The sequence below is a fragment of the Heteronotia binoei genome, chromosome 1 (genome assembly GCF_032191835.1).
Source record: "Heteronotia binoei isolate CCM8104 ecotype False Entrance Well chromosome 1, APGP_CSIRO_Hbin_v1, whole genome shotgun sequence".
In the NCBI taxonomy this organism is placed as follows: domain Eukaryota; kingdom Metazoa; phylum Chordata; class Lepidosauria; order Squamata; family Gekkonidae; genus Heteronotia; species Heteronotia binoei.
This window is the reverse complement of record NC_083223.1, coordinates 62,013,426-62,033,632: the sequence shown is the minus strand read 5'-3', so window position 1 is coordinate 62,033,632 and position 20,207 is coordinate 62,013,426. Positions and strand designations below refer to the sequence as shown.

The following is a 20,207-nucleotide window of genomic DNA, read 5'->3' as shown; positions in this document are numbered from 1 at the left end:
GAACCCATGCTGAGTAACCATAAGTTTGCTCCCTCAGCTATACTGTTTAACCATCCAAGTGTTTTGTAGACAAAGGAAATAACTTTTCATTATGTCATTTTATTGATGAACAAAAGCTTGTGCATACCATTCAAAACAGAATTTTGCAAGGATGAATCTATGTTTGTATGTCTGCTTAATTCAAAACTTAATAACTCATGGGCAAACGTGCTCATAAAACGCAGATCATCCATCTTTGCATAAAAGTGTCAGTAATGATCACTGTTGTCTTCACTAGAAGATGTGCATGAAAGATTTCTGCTTCTGAAATGTTCCAGAATCCTGAAATGTTCCAATTTTTTCATATAATTAGAAACTCATGAGAGCTAGATAAGATCCATTAGTCACCATCCAGAAAAAGCTGATACATCCAATGTTCTCATTTCACCAAAAGGAATGGGACATAATTTGTTTTTAAGCATGACAAAGGTATCTATCTCGATATGTAGCAATAGTTAAAATTCAGTGCATATTCTCTAAAAAAAAAAAAACCATACACAAAAAAACATAATGAGAACTAATTCTCATGGACACTTACTGATATTTGGATTGTTTCAGTAATTACAAAAACCATTACCAGAAAGAAAGACAAGTAACAAAGCTAGATACTGCTGGATATATTCCATGTTGCAGTTTCCACCAAAACATACTTTTAGTTAGGATAAAGCAATTATTTAAAAAAACAAAGCACAGGGGTGCATATGGATGATTATACATCACATTGTGTTGAGGAATATCAAAAAGGGGAACTTTCTAAAGGTGGCACTTGGTAGTTATAATCAGGTTTTCAATATCACATTCATTTTGTCCACGTACAGTCCTGAAGTAGCCATTTTCTCCCCAGATCTTTCCCCAGGAATTTGCAGCAATCTGGGGAGATGAGAAGAAGAGATGTAACACATTATGTTATGGGGGAGCACAGTGGAAGGGCTTCTAGTCCCACTGGTGACTGGTCCAACATCATCGAGTAAGCTTCCCTGCCAAATGGGGGTACCAGCTGGGATCACCTGGTCCCAGAGTCTACAGTAGACCAATAATCTAACCTCTATGTCACACTGTCTCTGTCAATGCTCATATTGTAACACTGCAGTGAAAGATGCTGTGATATATCCCTAACATAAGTGATGAGATATTGGTGTCCTTTGAATGGGTTGGCAGTGTGGCACTTTCCCATGCTTCTTACAAGGGGCTACTTTACATTAAGCCTAACTAAATTAGACTTTATAAGAGACATGAAGTTATCACCACTGTGCTGCTTTCCTTGTCAGAACAAGTACAAACATGTAATACATTATCAAAGTGTTCCCCCCACTCACTCAGTTGGCCAATGACATATGAGAGATGTAAGGGAGTAACAGCCTGTGCAGGCAGTGATTTGGAACTGATGAAAGGCAGGTGAGTAGTGGGTATTTATCTTTGTCCTCTGATTTTTAAGAGTAAAATCACTCTGGACCAGGAGTGGCCAAAACTGCTTAATGTAAGAGCCACATAGAATAAAAGTCAGATATCTGAGAGTTGCAAGACATGAACATCAGATGTTTGAGGGGAGGGAGGGAGGAGGAAAGAAAGTGAACAGATGATGGAAGAGGTGGAAAGAAAGCAACTTGAACTTTAAATGCATTCTCCAAGCTGCTGCCTGACTTGACTTGGAGAAATGATTTACAGAGAGACAAATGCCTTCTCCAAGCTGGCCACGGCCTTTGAGAGCCACACAGTATCTTTGAAAGAGCCACATGTGGTTCCCAAGCCACAGTTTGGCCACCCCTGCTTTGTACAAGCTGTTTTTTTACTTAAAGGAGAAGGGGTAAAATGCAACAGATACCCTTTTCCCCATGAGCAAAACTACAACCCAAGGAAGGTGATTTTGAGTGGTAAAAGGTCCAGAGAAGGAGAGGTTAAGTAGCCACAGTGGGTAAAGAATTCCACATCATATTGTCATTTCAGCACTGAGTCGCTGGTACAATCATTAGAGCTTTCATTTGATCATCAGACTGCCTGCACTGAAGGTGACTATGCTCTTGCTAACACAGGAAGAAGGCAAAACTCACATTGCTGTTAACCCAAACTCTATGTGTGAATACTGATGGCCCCAGTCATGAAAGATTAAGGTGACAGATATAGAGCAATGGAGGAGCTCCAACAATCTGGATAAATGTAAAAAGGTAAAAGTTGTTTCCAACTCTGGGATAACGTCACATCACGTTTTCATGGCAGACTTTTTATGGAGTGGTTTGCCATTGCCTTCCCCAGTCTACACTCCCCCCCCCCCCAAAAAAAAGCTGAGTACTCATTTTACTGACCTCGGATGGATGGAAGGCTGAGTCAACCTTGAGCTGCCGGGATCGAGCTCAGGTCATGAGCAGAGTTTAGGACTGCAGCACTGCAGCTTTACCACTCTGCGACATGGGGCTGCATTTCTGGCTTCTTTAAAACCCATTGAAATCAATGGTGATCATTTTGTCTGCAATCACCTTGTTTTTGTTGGTCTCAGTGGGATAATTTCATCACAATTGTTCTTTTCTCTGTTGCAAATCTCAACTTACCCAATATTTCTGCCTTTGCTCTTCTGCATCTTGCATTACACCCCACCTAATAAAAGAGATGGCATTAGTGATATATGCTACATTTATTTTTCTTATATATCCTGGTTGGGGGGGGGGAGAGAGAACTGAACAAAACAAACATTAACAAGAGAACTTTATTGAAGTGATTTTTAAAAAACCTGTAAGTAATCAATATGAATAATAATAAATAGGAGTGCAAGTTTTAAAGTCTTTGGAGGACGTTTCTGCTATGCTGACTGAGACATGACACAAACCATGACGTGGCGCAAACCATAAAGATACTTCCTGACTTTCAAGAAAACAGCCTAACTATCCCTTAATGGGTGTTCTTCTGTAGAAAGCCTGCAAGTTAGCTGAACAATGTGGAATGAGACGAAATAAAAGTAAACATATTTTCCTTGAGCATCCTGCCTATGTGTTTAATTTATTTCCAAAACTATCTCTTGTTTTGCTCAGAATTTAATTTGTAGAACTGAGACTATGGGTATTATCATGGATTTTTTTTGTAGAAAAAGCCCAGCGGGAACTCTTGCATATTAGGCCACACACACCCGATGCCAAGCCAGCCAGAACTGCATTCCTGCTTTTAAAAAAAAAAGCCCTGGATACTGGTGATAGCTCTTAATTGTAGCTTTTTAACTAAAGGTGAAGAAACTTCAGGTAATGAGCTACGCACACAGAGCTGTGATTTTTGCAGTCATCTGGCCAATGAACTTTTAAAAAAATAGATTGTGTGAAGGGGGGAGAGGGGATAGACTGCAGAATTTCCACTAAGCTACATTTTTTTAGACATATCCAAAGATTTCTATCTGTGGCCTGTAAGTCAGACCCATCTTTTCTATGCAGTGACCTTTGTTCAAAAAATAAAAAACAAACACTGAAGAATGTACAGTTGCAAGGTGGATATGGAAAAATTCAGGGCTGGATCACTAAGTCTCACTAGGCAAGTGGGACCAGTGGGAAGAAGCTTGCTCACTGGACAAAACTTTGTTTCAACAGAGAAAAACTCCTCTCTTATTGGAAGGGTGTCACTGGATCCATCCCAGATAATTTTACTAGAGTATAACCACATCTGGCATTGTTTCTGGGTTTGTCACAGGTTGTATCAAACAAAATGTGAATGGCAAGTTATGATTTCAGAGCTCCCAGTGGTTTTTGAAATCAATTCAATTCAATAACCTTTATTGGCATGATATTTTTGAAATCAATTTGGACTGGAATGATGGAATGCAGGGCTTTTTGGTGCTTTTTTTAAAGCAGGAACGCAATTCCGGCTGGTTTGGCACCAGGGGTGTGACTTAATATGCAAATGAGTTCCTGCTGGGCTTTTTCTGCAAAAAAAGCCCTGATGGTACACATAGAGAGGGAGCTTAAGCCTTCCCCCTCCAACGTTGTTTTCCCAACCTGAAATGATCCAGGGGAGCTGCTCTTTGCCCTGTTGGGGGAAGTGCGTCCTGAAGAGCTACCTGCAAGCTTCTCAAAGGTGGTCAAATAGCAGCTCCCAAGAGCCATTTCAGACCAGAAAAATTGTATGAGGGGAAACCATAAGTCCCCCTTCCTGCAGTCCAAATTTGAATTTGAATTTGGACTCCTCCCACATGTCTGAGTCTATGCCAGAAAGTTGCTATCTTTATCACAACAGAAACAAAAAAAAAATAAGCTAACTGTTGCTGAAAGACTAAATGGTTCATTTTCATGGGACAAAGTTTACCATCTTATGGATGTTTTCCCCTCCCCTCTAAGCCTCTGCAGCTCTAACCTCATTTGGCAGATAAATATGAACAGCACAGTGTGGGGGGGGGGGTCTCTTTTGGCATTGGTACTTATATCCATATTTGATTATGTATAAACTACTGAGCAAGTAGAAGCTTAAAAGAGCAGTTTAAATTTTTGTTGAAACACACACACACGAGTATACATGAAGCTGCATTACATTGAATCAGACCATTGGTCCATCAGTGTCTACTTAGACTGGCAGCAGCTTTTCATGGTCTTAAAGCAAACGTCTTTCACATCACCTGCAACCAGATTCTTTTAACTAGATATGCCAGGAATCAAACCTGGGAGCTTCTGCATGCTGAGCAGATGCCCCACCACTGAGCCACAACCAGTTCTCAAACCCATTAGTATGTAGCAACCATGAGAACCTGTAGAAACTGTGAGAAATGGGTGAAGTTTGTAATTTCCTGCCCAAATGGTAATTTGTTGCTGTCAACAATTTCCTAAAACTTTCATTGCAATATGTGGAAAAACATTCAAGTCAACATGGTAGAAGTTATAGACATTTCACAGTATCCCTTGACCAGGGCTTTTTTTTGTAGATGGAACTCCTTTGCATATTAGGCCACACACCCTGATGTAGCCTCTTCCAGGAGTTTACAGGGCCCTTAGTACAGGGCCTACTGTAAGCTCCAGGAGGACTGGCTACATCAGAGGGGCATGGCCTAATATGCAAAGAAGTTCCTGCTACAAAAAAAGCCCTGCCCTTGACCAATTCTATTTGTAAAATTCACTGTTATTTATAACTAAATAGCAATAAATGGTCACAATACCAAATATTACTAAATAGTCACAATGCCAAAAAGGCACATAATATCACAATAGCAGCTGAAATATTTTTTTCCTACAAAGGAAGGTGACATACAACCATAATCAAATAGCATCTCTACAAGTCTCCAGCACTTTTTCTTCCTAGGAAAACATGATTATAATAATAATGTTTGGAAATAACATGCTAAGGACCTGCCTTATGTTGTTATTCCTCTAAAAATAGCGTTCTTGACCTCATTTGTTTCATCACTTGACACTTTGACGTATATCCTCTCAGCTTGAGTTCTCGACCATAAGCATCCATTTTATCTGATTTAATATTACTAAGGCAAATAAATTCTGAAGCACTCTGGTTAATGCTGAAACCAATCCACTGAAAAAATGCTCATAGCTTCTCTTGCTATTAATCTGTATATTGAGCCAGCGTGGTGTAGTGGTTAAGAGCGGCACACTCTAATCTGGAGAACCAGGTTCAGTTCTGCACTCCTCCACTTGAAGCCAGCGGGGTGACCCTGAGTCAGTCACAGCTCTTTCAGAGCTCTCTCAGCCCAAAAAATAAGTCTAATTTACCACCTAGCGATGCATAATTCTAAAACAGCTAAAAATTAAGGCTGCCAGACAAGCTTAGGATCTCCTGGATAAACTACACACAATGCCACATCATCATCATCACTGTTGTCTGTATATATAAATTAGTGCTTAACAACACATTCAGATTGGAGTTTAGTTACAAATATACAAAATCAAAAAGGGAAGTGGCTTGGAATCAAAAAGGGAAGAAACCTACATGGCTTGGACATTCCTTAAATGATTTTTTTTTCTCCCAATGTTTGAAGATGTGTAGTAAGGAAAGAGCATATTAGTGCAAAAACACACTCATTTTATTGCTGCAAGATTGAAGCCCAGGTTGTGCCCTATTCCAGGACAACAGCAGTTTTTACTAGGACTTCTACGTTGTTATTGGGATTGTATGTGCCTAATGGTGCAAAGGATGCCTTTTTTAAAGACATTACACAACAGTGTAGCCTCTCCTCTCCCGGTGTAGTGAACGCCGCGTGGTCACTGTCTGGCTATGCCTGGCAGATGGTCACTGCAATGGCCTCTCCTGCATTACTGCATCCGTAGCAACACCTTCTCGCTGGTCCCCCCCGTTTTTCACAGAGTTTGCTACGTCATGGTGCGACCGAATTGTCCGGCAGTATAACCGGATGGGCAGGCTGGGCCCACCAACCTCACCAGCCTAAGAGAAGGAAAACTCTAACATCAAACCCGGGCAGATAGAGCTCGTTAATGTAACACCTACCACCTGGAGGACTCGCTGCCGGCGTCCCGGCTTACTGGGCCATGGCAGATGACCCCCAGGTGAAAGGGTGGAGCCAGTACCGCGCACACTGCGCTTCACCTAAAAAATTCCTCTGCGCAGGCCTGAAGGGCATATCCACATACACAACCCACAACTCATCAAGTCCTGCAGCGATGGGCTAGGGGCGAAACGGCAGGTGGAAGGTGCCACTGGAAGCCGCAGTCCCGATCCTGCATGTAGGCGGTTCAGGGTATTGGTCGCCTGATGCTAACCCGGAGACGAAAGCATTTTTCAGCAGCACCCTGAACGACCAAGCAGCCTTATCTAGGGACAGCACTGCTTGCTCCACACGGAGAGGGGCCTAGAAAAGGTGGCCTAAACAAAGCTCGTCTCCCCCACTCCAGTTGGCTAGCCGCGGTCAACGGGCATCCTTACTTGCGGTCAAAAAAATAACAACAAAGAAAAGGCATGCACCTGCCTCACAAAGTGTGCAAAGACTAAAGCTTGCGTGTTGGAACATCAGAACCATGCTTGACACAGTAGACAGTGGTCACCCTGAACGACACTCTGCTCTAGTTGCCCACGAACTTCTCAGGTTGAATATTGACATAGCAGCTCTCAGTGAGGTCCGTTTCCCTGAGGAAGGTAGTCTTCAAGAACACGGTGCTGGCTATACCCTCTACTGGTCAGGTAAGTCAAAGGCTGAGAGCCGCCTTTCTGGCGTTGGCTTCATGGTCAGGAACTCCATTGCCTCCAAACTCGAAAACCTGCCAACAGGTCACTCAGATCGCATCATGTCCATGCGCCTCCCACTTCAAAGAGCAGCATGCAACACTCTTCAGTGTGTATGCCCCAACCCTTCAAGCAGATCCTGCAGAAAAGAACAAGTTCTATGCTGATCTACGCAACCTCGTACGGAAGACCCCTACAGAGGACAAGGTGATCATCCTTGGCGACTTCAATGCCAGAGTAGGTAAAGACTCGGAAGCCTGGAAAGGAGTACTTGGCAAACATGGCATTGGCAACTGCAATGACAACGGACGCCTCCTGCTAGAATTCTGCATGGAGCACCAGCTCACCGTCACCAACACTATCTTCCAGCAGAAGAACAGTCTGAAGACAACCTGGATGCACCCACGGTCCAAGCACTGGCACCTTATAGACTACATTCTGGTGCGCCAGAGAGACCTTCGAGATGTCTTACACACCCGAGTAATGCCCAGTGCAGAATGTCATACGGATCATCGTCTTGTACGCTGCAATCTCCGTCTTCACTTTAAACCCACACCCAGGAGAGGAGGTATCCCTCGGAGGAAGTTTCAGGTTGGCAGTCTCCAGTCAGCCGAAGTTAAAGCTGCCTTCCAGGCAAAACTCCAGTCAAGAATTGAGGACCCCAGTTGCCCCACAGACCCTTCTCCAGAAGCACTCTGAGAACACCTAAAAACTACCATCCTGCAGATCTCTGAAGAAGTCCTCGGGTTCCCCACAAGGAAGAAGGACTGGTTTGATGAGAACAATCAAGAGATCCAAGGTTTACTGGCGAAAAAGAGATCTGCCTACCAAGCACATCTTGCTCAGCCCTCCTGTCCTGGGAAAAAAGCAACCTTTCGCGCTGCATGTAGCAACCTCCAGCGCAAGCTTCGAGACATTCAGAACGATTGGTAGACCAAGCTTGCAGAGAGAACCCAGCTGTGTGCAGACACTGGTGATTTAAGAGGGTTCTACGAAGCCCTGAAGGCAGCATATGGTCCATCATATCAGGTTCAGAGTCCCTTGCGTAGTGCAGACGGCCAAGTGCTCCTCACAGACAAGGCATCCATACTGAACCGGTGGTCAGAGTATTTTCAGGTTCTCTTCAGTGCCAACCGCGTAGTTCAAGATTCAGCAATCCACCTCACCCCACTTCAACCAGTGAAAACAGAGTTGGATGAGATCCCCACCCTAGAAGAGACTGTTAAAGCCATCAAGCAACTGAAAAGTGGCAAGGCAGCAGGAGTTGATGGAATTCCACCAGAGATCTGGAAGCATGGGGGCACAGTACTACATAGCTCACTTCACAAAGTACTTGTCACCTGCTGGGAACAAGGCAAATTACCACAGGACTTTCGCGATGCAATCATCATCACCCTATACAAGAACAAAGGGGAAAAGTCAGACTGCTCCAACTACCGGGGGATAACCCTGCTCTCCATCGCAGGCAAAATCCTTGCCAGAATACTCCTGAACAGACTGGTGCCCACCATTGCAGAAGAACTCCTCCCAGAGAGCCAGTGCGGCTTCAGAGCTAACAGGAGCACCACCGACATGGTATTTGTTCTCAGGCAGCTCCAAGAGAAATGCAGGGAACAGAACAAGGCTCTGTATGTGACTTTTGTCGACCTTACCAAAGCTTTTGATACCGTTAGCAGGAAAGGCCTGTGGCAAATCTTGGAACGTTTAGGATGTCCCCCAAGGTTCCTCAGCATGATCATCCAGCTACACGAAGACCAGCGAGGCCAAGTCAGACACTGCAACGACCTCTCGGAGCCCTTCCCAATAGGCACAGGTGTAAAGCAAGGCTGCATTCTCGCGCCAACTCTCTTTACGATCTTCTTTAGCATGATGCTTCAAAGAGCCACAGTAGATCTAGATGATGACGATGGTGTCTATATCCGCTATCGCACCGATGGCAGTCTGTTCAACCTGAGGCGACTAAGGGCCCACTCCAAGACAATGGAAAAACTCATCCGAGAGCTACTGTTTGCTGATGATGCTGCACTCGTCTCCCACTCGGTATCAGCTCTGCAGCATATGACGTCCTGCTTTGCAGAGGCTGCCAAGCTATTCGGCCTAGAAGTTAGTCTGAAGAAGACAGAAGTTCTCCACCAGCCTGCACCCCAGGAAGATTATCACCCTCCCTGCATCACTGTGGGTGAATCAGTTCTGAAGACAATCCAGCAGTTCAGCTACCTGGGGTGCATCATCTCAGATGCCAAGATCGACAAGGAGATTGACAACAGGCTGGCAAAGGCAAACCGTGCATTTGGCCGACTGCACAAAAGAGTGTGGAGCAACAAGCATCTGAAAAGAGGCACAAAGATCAATGTTTACAAAGCGGTTGTGATGACAACCCTCATCTACGGCTCTGAATCGTGGGTTATATACCGCCATCACCTGCGACTCCTCGAGCGCTTTCATCAGCGCTGCCTTCGCACCATCCTCAACATCCACTGGAGTGACTTTGTGACCAACACTGAAGTCCTCAAGCGGGCGGAGGTTACCAGTATCGAGGCACTGCTGCTGAAGATGCAGCTGCGCTGGGCAGGGCATATTTCTAGGATGGAAAACCACTGCCTTCCCAAGATTGCCCTGTATGGCGAACTCTCCACCGGCCATCGAAATAGAGGGGCACCAAAGAAGAGGTACAAGGACTCCTTGAAGAAATCCCTTGGCACCTGTCGCATCAACCATCACCAGTGGTCTGACCTAGCCTCAGATCGCAAAGCACGGAGGCACACCATCCACCAGGCTGTCTCTTCCTTTGAGAATGCACGCATAGCTGGTCTTGAGGACAAAAGGAGATTGAGGAAGAATCGCACTGCTACAGCACCAACCCTAAATCAGACTTTTCCCTGCAGCCACTGTGGCCGGACCTGCCTGTCCCGCATTGGTCTTGTCAGCCACCAGCGAGCCTGCAGCAGATGTGGACTATTGCACCCTTCTTAAATCTTCGTTCGCGAAGCCAAGCCGAGAGAGAGAGAGAGAGAGAGAGACAACAGTTGGATGAGCTGACTTATGATCAAGTATTGTTAATGGGAGACTTTAATGGAACAGTTAAGAACTCATTGGATAGATCTGGAGGGGGGAAAATGATGGAAAAGAAGGGAAATTGCCAAAGTCTTTCTTTGAATTGGCTAAACAAGAAAATTTAGAAGATATATGGAGGAAATTTAATCCAGAAGTACGGGATTACACTTTTTTTTTTCAGCAAGACATAAAACATTTTCTAGAATTGACATGCTGTGGGGAACTAAAGACTTAAGTCTTATAACAAGGAAGATAGAGATTTTACCTAAAATTAGGGCCAACCATAACCCAATAATGTGGATTACAAAACTGTCCAAGAAATTGAGAAGATGGAGATTGAATGAAGATTTGCTACAGAATAAAGAAACAGTGACATTCCTAGAAAAGAAAACTAAAGCTTTTTTCCAAGTGAATGATAAGATATTGATTTTCAGCTGGTCTGGGATGCTTATAAAGCAGTAATGAGAGGGGTGTTAATTACTTTGAATAATAAAGACAAAAGAAAAAAAGAAAAACAGCTGTTGGACATTCAAAATGAAATAAAGAAAAAAGAAGGAGAGCTGAGAAAAAGACCAGGGAAAAAGACAATTCTAAGGGAAATTTCAATATTACAAACTCAATTGAGACATTTGTTAAATAAAGAAGTGGAATGGAATTTGAAAAGACTTCAGCAGAAATCGTTTGAAGGGGCAAATAAAACGGGAAAGTATTTGGCTTGGCAATTGAAGAAAAAGAGAGAAAATAAAATTATTAATAGAATTGTGATAGATGGAAGAGAAGTGGTTACTCAAGAGGGAATAAAAAGAGAATTTTTAAGTACTATGCCAAACTGTTTAAAGGTGTTAAAGTAAAGAAAGAGAAAATGGATAAATATTTACAAAAGTTAAAAATAGAGCCCCTAACTGAAAATATGCGAAAAGTTTGAATGATCCAATTGAAAAGACAGAAATTGAAGTAGCAATCAACGCAATGAAAAATGGGAAAGCTCCCGGGCCAGATGGATATACAGCTAAATATTTTAAATCTTTTAAGGATGAATTAATACCAAAATTGCAGAAGTTAATGAATATAATAAGAATAAAAGGGAATGTACCAAATACATGGAAAGAAGCTGTTATTTCCTTGATACCTAAAGAAGATAGAGATGCCACGAATGTAAAAAATTACAGACCAATTTCGTTACTAAATAATGACTATAAAATATTTACAAGAATCTTGGCAGAACGGCTTAAGCAACATTTGATAAACTTTATAAAGGAAGATCAAGCAGGGTTTCTTCCCAAAAGACAAATAAGAGACAATATTAGGACTGTTGTAAATATTGTAGAATATTATGAAAGACATCCAGAAAAAGAAGTAGCGTTATTCTTTGCAGATGCAGAGAAAGCATTTGACAATTTAAACTGGGACTTTATGTTTGCGGTAATGGATAAGATGGAGCTGGGAGAAAGTTTTATAAGAATGATAAAAGCAATATACTCTGAACAAAGGGCAAGGCTGTGTGTTAATGCAGATCTCACAGAAGAAATGAAAATTAGGCAAAGGTACTAGACAAGGTTGGCCACTCTCACCATTGTTGTTTATAATGACTCTTGAAATTTTATTGATGCAGATTCAAGAAGAAAAAGATATAGAAGGCTTACAAATAAAAGGATGTACTTACAAATATAGAGCATTTGCTGACGATATAATGTTTATAAATGAAAACCCCATACAAGTTACACCTTTGTTGTTAACAAAAATACAAGAATATGGGGAGTTGGCGGGACTTTCTATAAATAGAGAAAAATCTAAAATTCTGTGTAAGAATATGCAGATGAACAGACAACAAGAATTACAAAGACTAATGGGCTGTGAAGTTACCTCCAAGGTAAAGTACTTAGGGGTGGAGATAACAATGAAAAATATTGATCTGTTCAAAATTAATTATGAGAAGTTATGGCATAAAATGGATGAAGATATGCTAAAATGGAACAAGTTTAATTTGTCATTGCTGGGCAGAATAGCTGCAATAAAAATGAATATTCTACCAAGGATAATGTATTTGTTTCAAACTATTCCTATTGTGAAGGATGCCAAACAATTTGATAAATGGCATAGGAAAATTTCAGAATTTGTGTGGGCTGGGAAGAAGCCAAGGATTAAAATGAAAATTCTTTCAGATGCAAGAGAGAGAGGCGGATTTCAACTACCAGATTTAAAATTGTATCATGAAGCAGTTTGTTTAGTATGGATGAAAAAATGGATAACATTGTTAAACAAAAAACTTTTAGTGTTGGAAGGTCACAGAAATAAATTTGGCTGGCACGCATATTTATATTATGGAAAAAAGAGGATGGATGGTCTTTTCTCTCACCATTATATAAGAAGTAACCTATTAAATACATGGATAAAATATAAGAAATATGGAGATGAGAAAAGACCTTTATGGATAGGGCCAGCTGAAGTGATAAAGATAACGGCTAAGACAGGCGAAGAAAAGTGGCTGTCATATAATCAATTATTAAAAATACAAAGTGGGAAAATAGAACCGAAAACTGCTGAAGAATTGAGTTATAAATATGATTGGTTTCAAATGCAACAAATAAAAAGTTTGGTGGAGAATGATATCAAAACTGAAGGAATAAGGAAAGAACAAACAGAAATGGAAAAAGTTCTGCTTGGAGACAATGAGAAACTAATTTCAAAAGTATACAAATTACTTTTACAATGGTCTACAGAAGATTAAGTATTGAAATCTCAAATGATAAAATGGGCAATTAATGTAAATAAAGAAATAAAGATGGAATCTTGGGAATATTTGTGGAAGAATTCTATGAAACTCGCAACATGTCAAAGTATTAAAGAAAACTGTTTTAAGATGATGTATAGATGGTATCTGACTCCTAAAAAATTAGCAAAGATGAATAACAAGATGCCAGACAGGTGTTGGAAATGTAAAAAGTCCATATGTGGTGGACTTGTGAAAGTTAAAATGTTTTGGCAGATGATCCAGCAAGAGATGTCTAATATCTTGGGATATGAGTTTAACAAAGTTGCAGAGACTTTTCTGTTGGGATTACAAATGGAAAAATTTCCAAAAGAAGATAGAACTTTAATCTGGTACTTGCTCTCAGCTGCTAGGACATTGTATGCGCAGTTGAAAGCAAGTGGAAGCAAGAAAAAATACCAGAGAAATGGGATTGGATTATAAAAGTTATGTCATGGAGTGAAATGGACATATTAACAAGAATATTAAGAGACTATGATTTAGAAGTTTTTAAGATGGAGTGGAAGAAGTTTAGAAGATATGTAGAAAAAGAGTGGAAAATAAAAGGACATTGGACAATCTTTGATAATGATTAAGTTTTTTAAAACAAGAATATAACTTTTGGTTTTTTAATAGTTAAGGGTACCTTTAATATTTGTTTTTCTTTAAGTAAATAACACTGGCGGGGGTCAAGTAACGGGGGGAGGGGTGGGGGAAAAAAGTAAGATATGGGGTAGATAAATCTTTCCTTTTTTAAGTTGTAAGATATAGACAGAGATTTGCTACCATATGTTACCAATAAAATTGTTTATCAGCAATCACTCCAAAGAAGTCTCTACAGGGGACAGAACTGGAGACTGGGTGAGCTGGTAGGATGATAAAGCATATAGAAGAATATATGCCCTATATGATAAAGCATATAGAAGACTGCCATGCCCTTGGTCAATGCTGATCGGGGATTCAGCCCATCCTGGAGGGGGTTGCATCCCCCTTGAAGGAACAGGTTCATAGCTTGAGGGTGCTACTGGATCCTGGCCTACAGCTGGAGGCTCAGATCTCCTCGATGGCATGTAACACCTTTTATCAGCTCAGGCTGGTATGTCAGCTATGACTTTATGATCTGGCCACAGTAATCCATGCTGCGATCACATCCAAGTTAGAAATGTGCTTTACATGTGGCTGCCTTTGAAAACTGCCCAGAAACTTCAGTTGGCTCCAAATGCAAAAGCTGGGCTATACTCAGGGGCTGGTTACAGTGATTAGATCACCTCTATGCTGAAAGAGCTGCACTGGCTGCCTATTCATTTCTGGGCACAATTGAAAATGTCAGTTCTTCCCTTTAAAACCCTACATGGCTTGGAGCCAGGGTACACACAAGACCATCTCCTCCCCTACTATATAGGCTGCCAGTCCAGATAGTCTGCAAAGTGAAAATGGCCCTGGAGCAAGCCAAGCGGAGTTACCTTTGCAGTGTTACAAGCCAGCACTGCAGGGCCACTCAGTTCAGATTTGCTTTCTCAAGCCCTGCTCTCTGTGCCCCACCTTTGGATGTAAGGCAGGTGATGACTAGAGGCAGGGCATTTGCTATAGTTGCACTTTACCTCTGGAACATCCTCCCCTTTGAGGCTGACTTGGCACCTAAGGGAATGTACATAGTCCTATGCCACTTCCTTTTTTGATTTTGTATATTTGTAAGTTATTTAAAATAAAAATGTACAGCTTTTTAGTTTAGTTATCTGTTTTCTAAACAGGGACATGTTAGCAGTTCACACTTTACGTGGGCCTACCCTTGAGGGTGACCCAGCAACTCCAGCTGATTCGGAATGCAGCAGCTCGGGTTCTTACAGAAACTCCATGCATGGCTCTCTTCTCTCAGGTGCTGCGAGAGCTGCATTGGCTTCCAGTGGAGGATCGGATCAGGTTCAAGGTGCTGGTGTTGGCCTTTAAGGCCTTTATCAGCCAGGTACCTTCAGGACCACCTCTTCTAGTATACCCCTGGGAGAGCATTGTGTACTTGTCCTCTGGTGATCAACATCTGCTGGTGGTCCCCGGCCTGAAAGATATCCTTTTCCACCCTGGCCCCAATGTGGTGGAACTCTCAGCCAAATCCCACCCAGACCTTGCAGGATGTACTATCTTTCCGCAGGGCCTGTAAGACAGAGATGTTCCGGCAGGCATTTGGTTAAAGGCAGCTAACGTTCAACTTGGCACCCCCACCCCACAAGATAGCAGCACTACCAGGATATAAATAGTGCCACGAGATGGCAATATTATTGAAATTCTGACATAATCTGTTTTTTAAGGAACCTGATGCTTACTGTTTTATATTGGTTTTAATCTGTTTTTGTGTGTACCTGATGTAAACCACCCTGAGCCCAATCATCAGGAATGGCAGTCAAGAATCTAATAATCAACAACAACAACAGTATGCACTATATACAGAATCTAGATAGTGTACACTTTTTCTCCCCCATAAATTGGGGACACTGGATAAAGCAGAAGATTAGGGAGACACCACAGGAGGTACTTCACTCAAGGAATGGCTTATAGAACTTGCTCCCACAGGATATAGATAGCTTTAAAGGAGAATTAGGCAAATCCATGGTTGAAAATGCATAAATGACTGTTTGCCATTATGGGTAATTAGAACCTCCATGATCAGAAGCAGTGTACCCCAAATACCAGTTGTTGGTTACATCAACAGGAGAAGGCTTTGGTTTCCCATGACATGCTTGCAGGTTTTCCAAGGACCTCTAGTAGCCATCCAAGGTGACAGGATGCTGAACTAATGAACCTTCAGCCTGATCCAGCAGTACTTTTGTACATTTTGGGATGATGGGGTAGCAAGGTCACCAACATTTTCATTCAGAGATGCATCAGAGTGGCTTCATCTCTCTAATGAAATTTTGCATCCAAAAATAATGTTGTAACAGAAGTAGAAATTGATAAAAGCAAATCAGCATGATGATGCATTGTTCTGTTCTGCCTGCCCTTGCCCTCAATGATATTTTTAGCTGTAACATCACAAGCCTCTGCAATAGCTAAAGAAGGCAGACAGGATTACCTTCAGAAACAGACATCCATTTTCATAAATTAGAAATGAAACATTGTAGCAGTATTTTAAAAGTATTACAGTGGGAATGTGAAGAAATTTAGCCGCATTAAAAATGTATTTTCAACGAATGGTCTATAATTTAATATTTCATGGGCTGCTGAATGATCCGCCAAGCTCCACTTAACCTCAAATAATTAAAAATGTCAATTACTTCTACAACGTTTATTTAGCTTTTTATCTATGTATTGGAAAACAAATCCTAACAGTAAAAAAAGGGAACTATAAACTTCCATTAAAAATGATGGAAAGTCAATACAATTGGATTAAGTAACCAACCAGTCCTATAAATTATATCAGCATCAATAATTAAAAAAACGGATACAACTGATAGTGAAGTAGGGATATGATTCCTAGTACTGAAATTCATTCAAGATTTGACCTTGATAGCACAGCAGACATTTTTAGTGCAAGGTAATATAGAAAAATGCATTATGATGACGGGTGGTTGACTTGAGTGGGTAGAAAGAAATTTTGCACGATTACTGGATTGATACCTGACTTTTCACAAGGAATAAAGAAATCAGAACTTGCCAATAGAAGCAAAAGAATGAATGTCTTCAGGCATAAAACTGTGTACCCTTCTGTTACCTGCAATGCTTTGAGGCTCTTATGTTTAATGGGGAAATTTGCTAAGAGACTTGGTAGAGCAAATTAGGAGCGAAGGATCTTTGCTTTCAATGATACTGAGTTTAGGTTTTCAGCCAAGAATAGTCCAAGCAGTGGTATTTTATGTTTTACTCAAGTATGTAATAAAAGGATTCACACTCACAGATATACAAACAAGCACTCAAGAAACTAGGAAAAACAGAGGTTATGAACAGAGGAATTTAAGGGTCGTTGAAGCGGGTAATAGTCACCTGATCCAGAAGAGGAGACGTCCTTTCAGTGGAAATACAGAGAGAGGGACACGCACGGCCAGCATGACACACCCTATAGACCCAATTACAGGAGTAACAGGGGTACAGACTGCAAATGGCGCCCTACAGAATGCACACCGAAATGGGGTTTTTGACCCATATGGTGCGAGATGGTGCGAGCCTTCCAGAGATGGTGCGAGCCCTGCGGGACTTGAATCAGTTCCGCAGGGCTTGCAAAACCTTTCTCTTTCAGCTCGCATTTAAGTCAGGACCAGACCAAATTGACTAAATTGTTTGTAGCCTTAACCATCTTATGCATAACTGTAACTGACAGTAATGATTGTATGACAGTATGTATAATTGTGATTGATAGTAGTTATAGCACCTGTTTTATCTATTTTAATTAATTTATGTAATTGAACTGTATTTTAAATCATTGTTTATTTTGTATTTTATCTAAATCATGGCACGCCATGTCTGTGAGCCGCCCTGAGCCCGCCTTTGGTGGGGGTGGGCGGGATATAAGAATAAAACTTACCTTACCTTACCATATTATATAGGGATCTGTCAGATGGGGATCATTGTTACTAAGGAGTCATAGATGGCCCGGTGATTGCTTTCTTGAATGGATACTTAATTAAAACACTAGATCGGAAATTCCATGTGTTTACTAGAATGATGGGCTAGGACGTGACTGAATGGTTTGTTACCAATTTTGGCTGACACTCAGGAAGGGATCCTTTAGGAAAGACAAAGACCTTGAGTGGTAGGATGTGTCATATCATGAATTTGAATGGAGGTGGCAGAGTGGAAATGATGGGTCGAAGGAAGGAGCCATCGACAGGTAGCAGAAGATCAGAGTGAAAATGACACTTATCAGCAGTTCCCATGTTATTATGCATCCTGTTTGGGTGGGGGCGTTGGGGGTGGAATATGTGAGATTATACTTGAGAGGCAGACTTCAGGCGCCAACCAGAACAAGCTCTCTGCAGGGTCCACTCCACTTTAGATGGAGTGTTTTCTTGGCCTGTTTCTGATCAGACTCCATTTTGTTTAACAGAAATAGGAGCCCCACTCTCTCTCTTTAGGTATTGGGGTGCTCCGTATTAACAGGCAGCGCCTCTCAGTAACACTTTAGGTATAAAACTGGGTACTTTGGTTGATGCTCTTAATTGAGCTGAACCTTTCATTTCAAGACCAGCCCGAGTCACTTCATGTTCATTTTATTTCAATTGTATGTTTTAAAAATTATATTTTCATTTTATTTTATTAAGCCACTTTGGATTCCTTCAAGCAGGAAAGCATTTAAGGTGACAAAAACAGCTTATGCATGATTTGGAGTGAGTGAGAAAGCCTCGGCTGCTCCTGTGCTGCCTGAGTGGGGAAATTATCTGGGGAAATTATCAGTAGGACTCACATTTTTTGCAGGTACCACACAGATTCTCCTCCAAAGGTTACAAATGGTGTTTTCACACACCAGAGATGGGTAAACCCCTAAATTCTAGAGAATCTGAAAAAGCCTTGTCTCCTATGCAATTCTGATTCATTTCTTTGTACTGTGTTCCAGATTACTTTGCCCTGGGAGAAGAGATGGGTGATGATTGAAAATATGGTTTTCAGGATGGCTGTGCCCTCTCTTTGGAAGGCACACAGAGGATGTTTTTCAGGACAAGATATGATACCAGGCCGCAGATTTAGCAGGAGCTCACAGGAGCACAGGGCTCTCCTTTCTTTAGGGCTGCCAAGCCCCCGGTCCAGGTGGGGAATCTCCTGCTCAGGAGGGCCGGTGGGGGGAACCTTCCCCTGCGTTGCTGGCGTGATGACATCACCCAGAAGTGATGTCATCAAAATAGCGGCGCCCGTGCGGGACAGCTTTAGGCATTTCCAGGGAATCTCTATGGTTTTCCCAGATACTCTAGCCATTTGGGAGGTAAAACTCTATGGTACATGGAGTTTTAACCTCCCAAATGGCTAGAGCATCTGGGAAAACCATAGAGTTTTCCCAGAAACACCTAAAATGGCCCCACATGGGCGCCATCATTTTGATGATGCCACTTCTGAGTTATGTAATTTCGTCACGTGCGCACGCATCACACACACAAATGTCCCCTGCCGGGGGATGAAGAAGACAAGCCTACCTTTCTTGCATTGAGTTGCTTTTGTCTGGGGGGAGGCAGCATATGCTAATGAACTCCATCACTTATTTTCCTACAAAATGACCCCTGTATGATACTAAACTTTTAAAGTTCCTTTCCAATCCTATGACAGGGTTAGCAACATAATCAAAACCTTACTTGCAGTGTGTACTCTTGAGTCACTGTAGCAGAAGCTCTATTTCTAGAAAGCCAGTAAACCACCTTCTAAAATGGTAGCTACTTTCATTGTAGCATATGTGAGAACCCATAATAAAAGCACCTTTATTACATATTTTCATTTTTTACTTAAGATTTTCAATCCGGTGACAAAAGCAAATTACCCTTCCTACAAACCAAAGGTTGAGTACCCAGAAAAGCAATTTAACATTTTAATATGACATTTTCCATATACATAGCCTGATTTCTATTACAGAACTAAATGGCAAAACAAAAGCAAAAGGAAAGAACTGAATTTTGTGTATGGAAGTTGTTAGGATAGGAAAGGCCAATTACAGCTATTAGAATGACATCTGTGCTGTACTTACCTGCGTAGTTTTGCATAAAAATGTCAAAAACCAGAATTCATTTCATGCCCCTGATGAGGTAGCCTTGACTCCACAAAAACTTAAGTGCAACCATAAATGTGTTAACTTTTAAGGTTAGTCTGTTGTTCTACCAGGCTAACTCAGGATCAAACTACATGTTGCCTGTGACAAAAGCTGGGCTGTGGTTTACCTGACACAACTGTGTGCCTTTTGCAGATAGACAAGACATCAGGAAGCTAATGCTCATAAGTGTGCTGGGGCCCAATTCAGCTCAGGAGCAGGGGGAGAAAGGGCATCAGCCTTCACACCTGCAACATTTGCTTGTGCTGAAACAGCCATGGGGCCATATTTGCCCTGCTGTGGGGCTCCATTTGCACTAACTGCAACACATAGAGCCCCACATAAATAGTTCTTCAACATTGTATCTTTGTGATGCAAAATCATGCTATTTGTGATCTTCTCAGTACATGAGGTTGACATTTTGTGTGAACAGGACAATATGCATCTTTTTCAGTGTTGGTACACTTTAGTCAAAACCCAGGTTTTTGACACTGCAGGCCTGCA

General features: G+C 41.7%; 1 protein-coding gene across 1 annotated transcript in view; it reads right to left on the bottom strand.

The window, feature by feature from the left end:
• Positions 1 to 763: 763 nt before the first annotated feature.
• The window catches only part of TINAG (tubulointerstitial nephritis antigen), a 56,554-nt gene continuing 37,110 nt past the window's right edge, over positions 764 to 20,207 (bottom strand). The window contains exons 10-11 of the mRNA XM_060258296.1: positions 2,583 to 2,628; positions 764 to 909 (exon numbers count right to left, since the gene is read on the bottom strand). Coding sequence (XP_060114279.1) covers positions 793 to 909; positions 2,583 to 2,628 — 163 coding nt within the window. The 3' untranslated portion in view covers positions 764 to 792. The remainder of the gene's footprint in view (positions 910 to 2,582; positions 2,629 to 20,207) is intronic.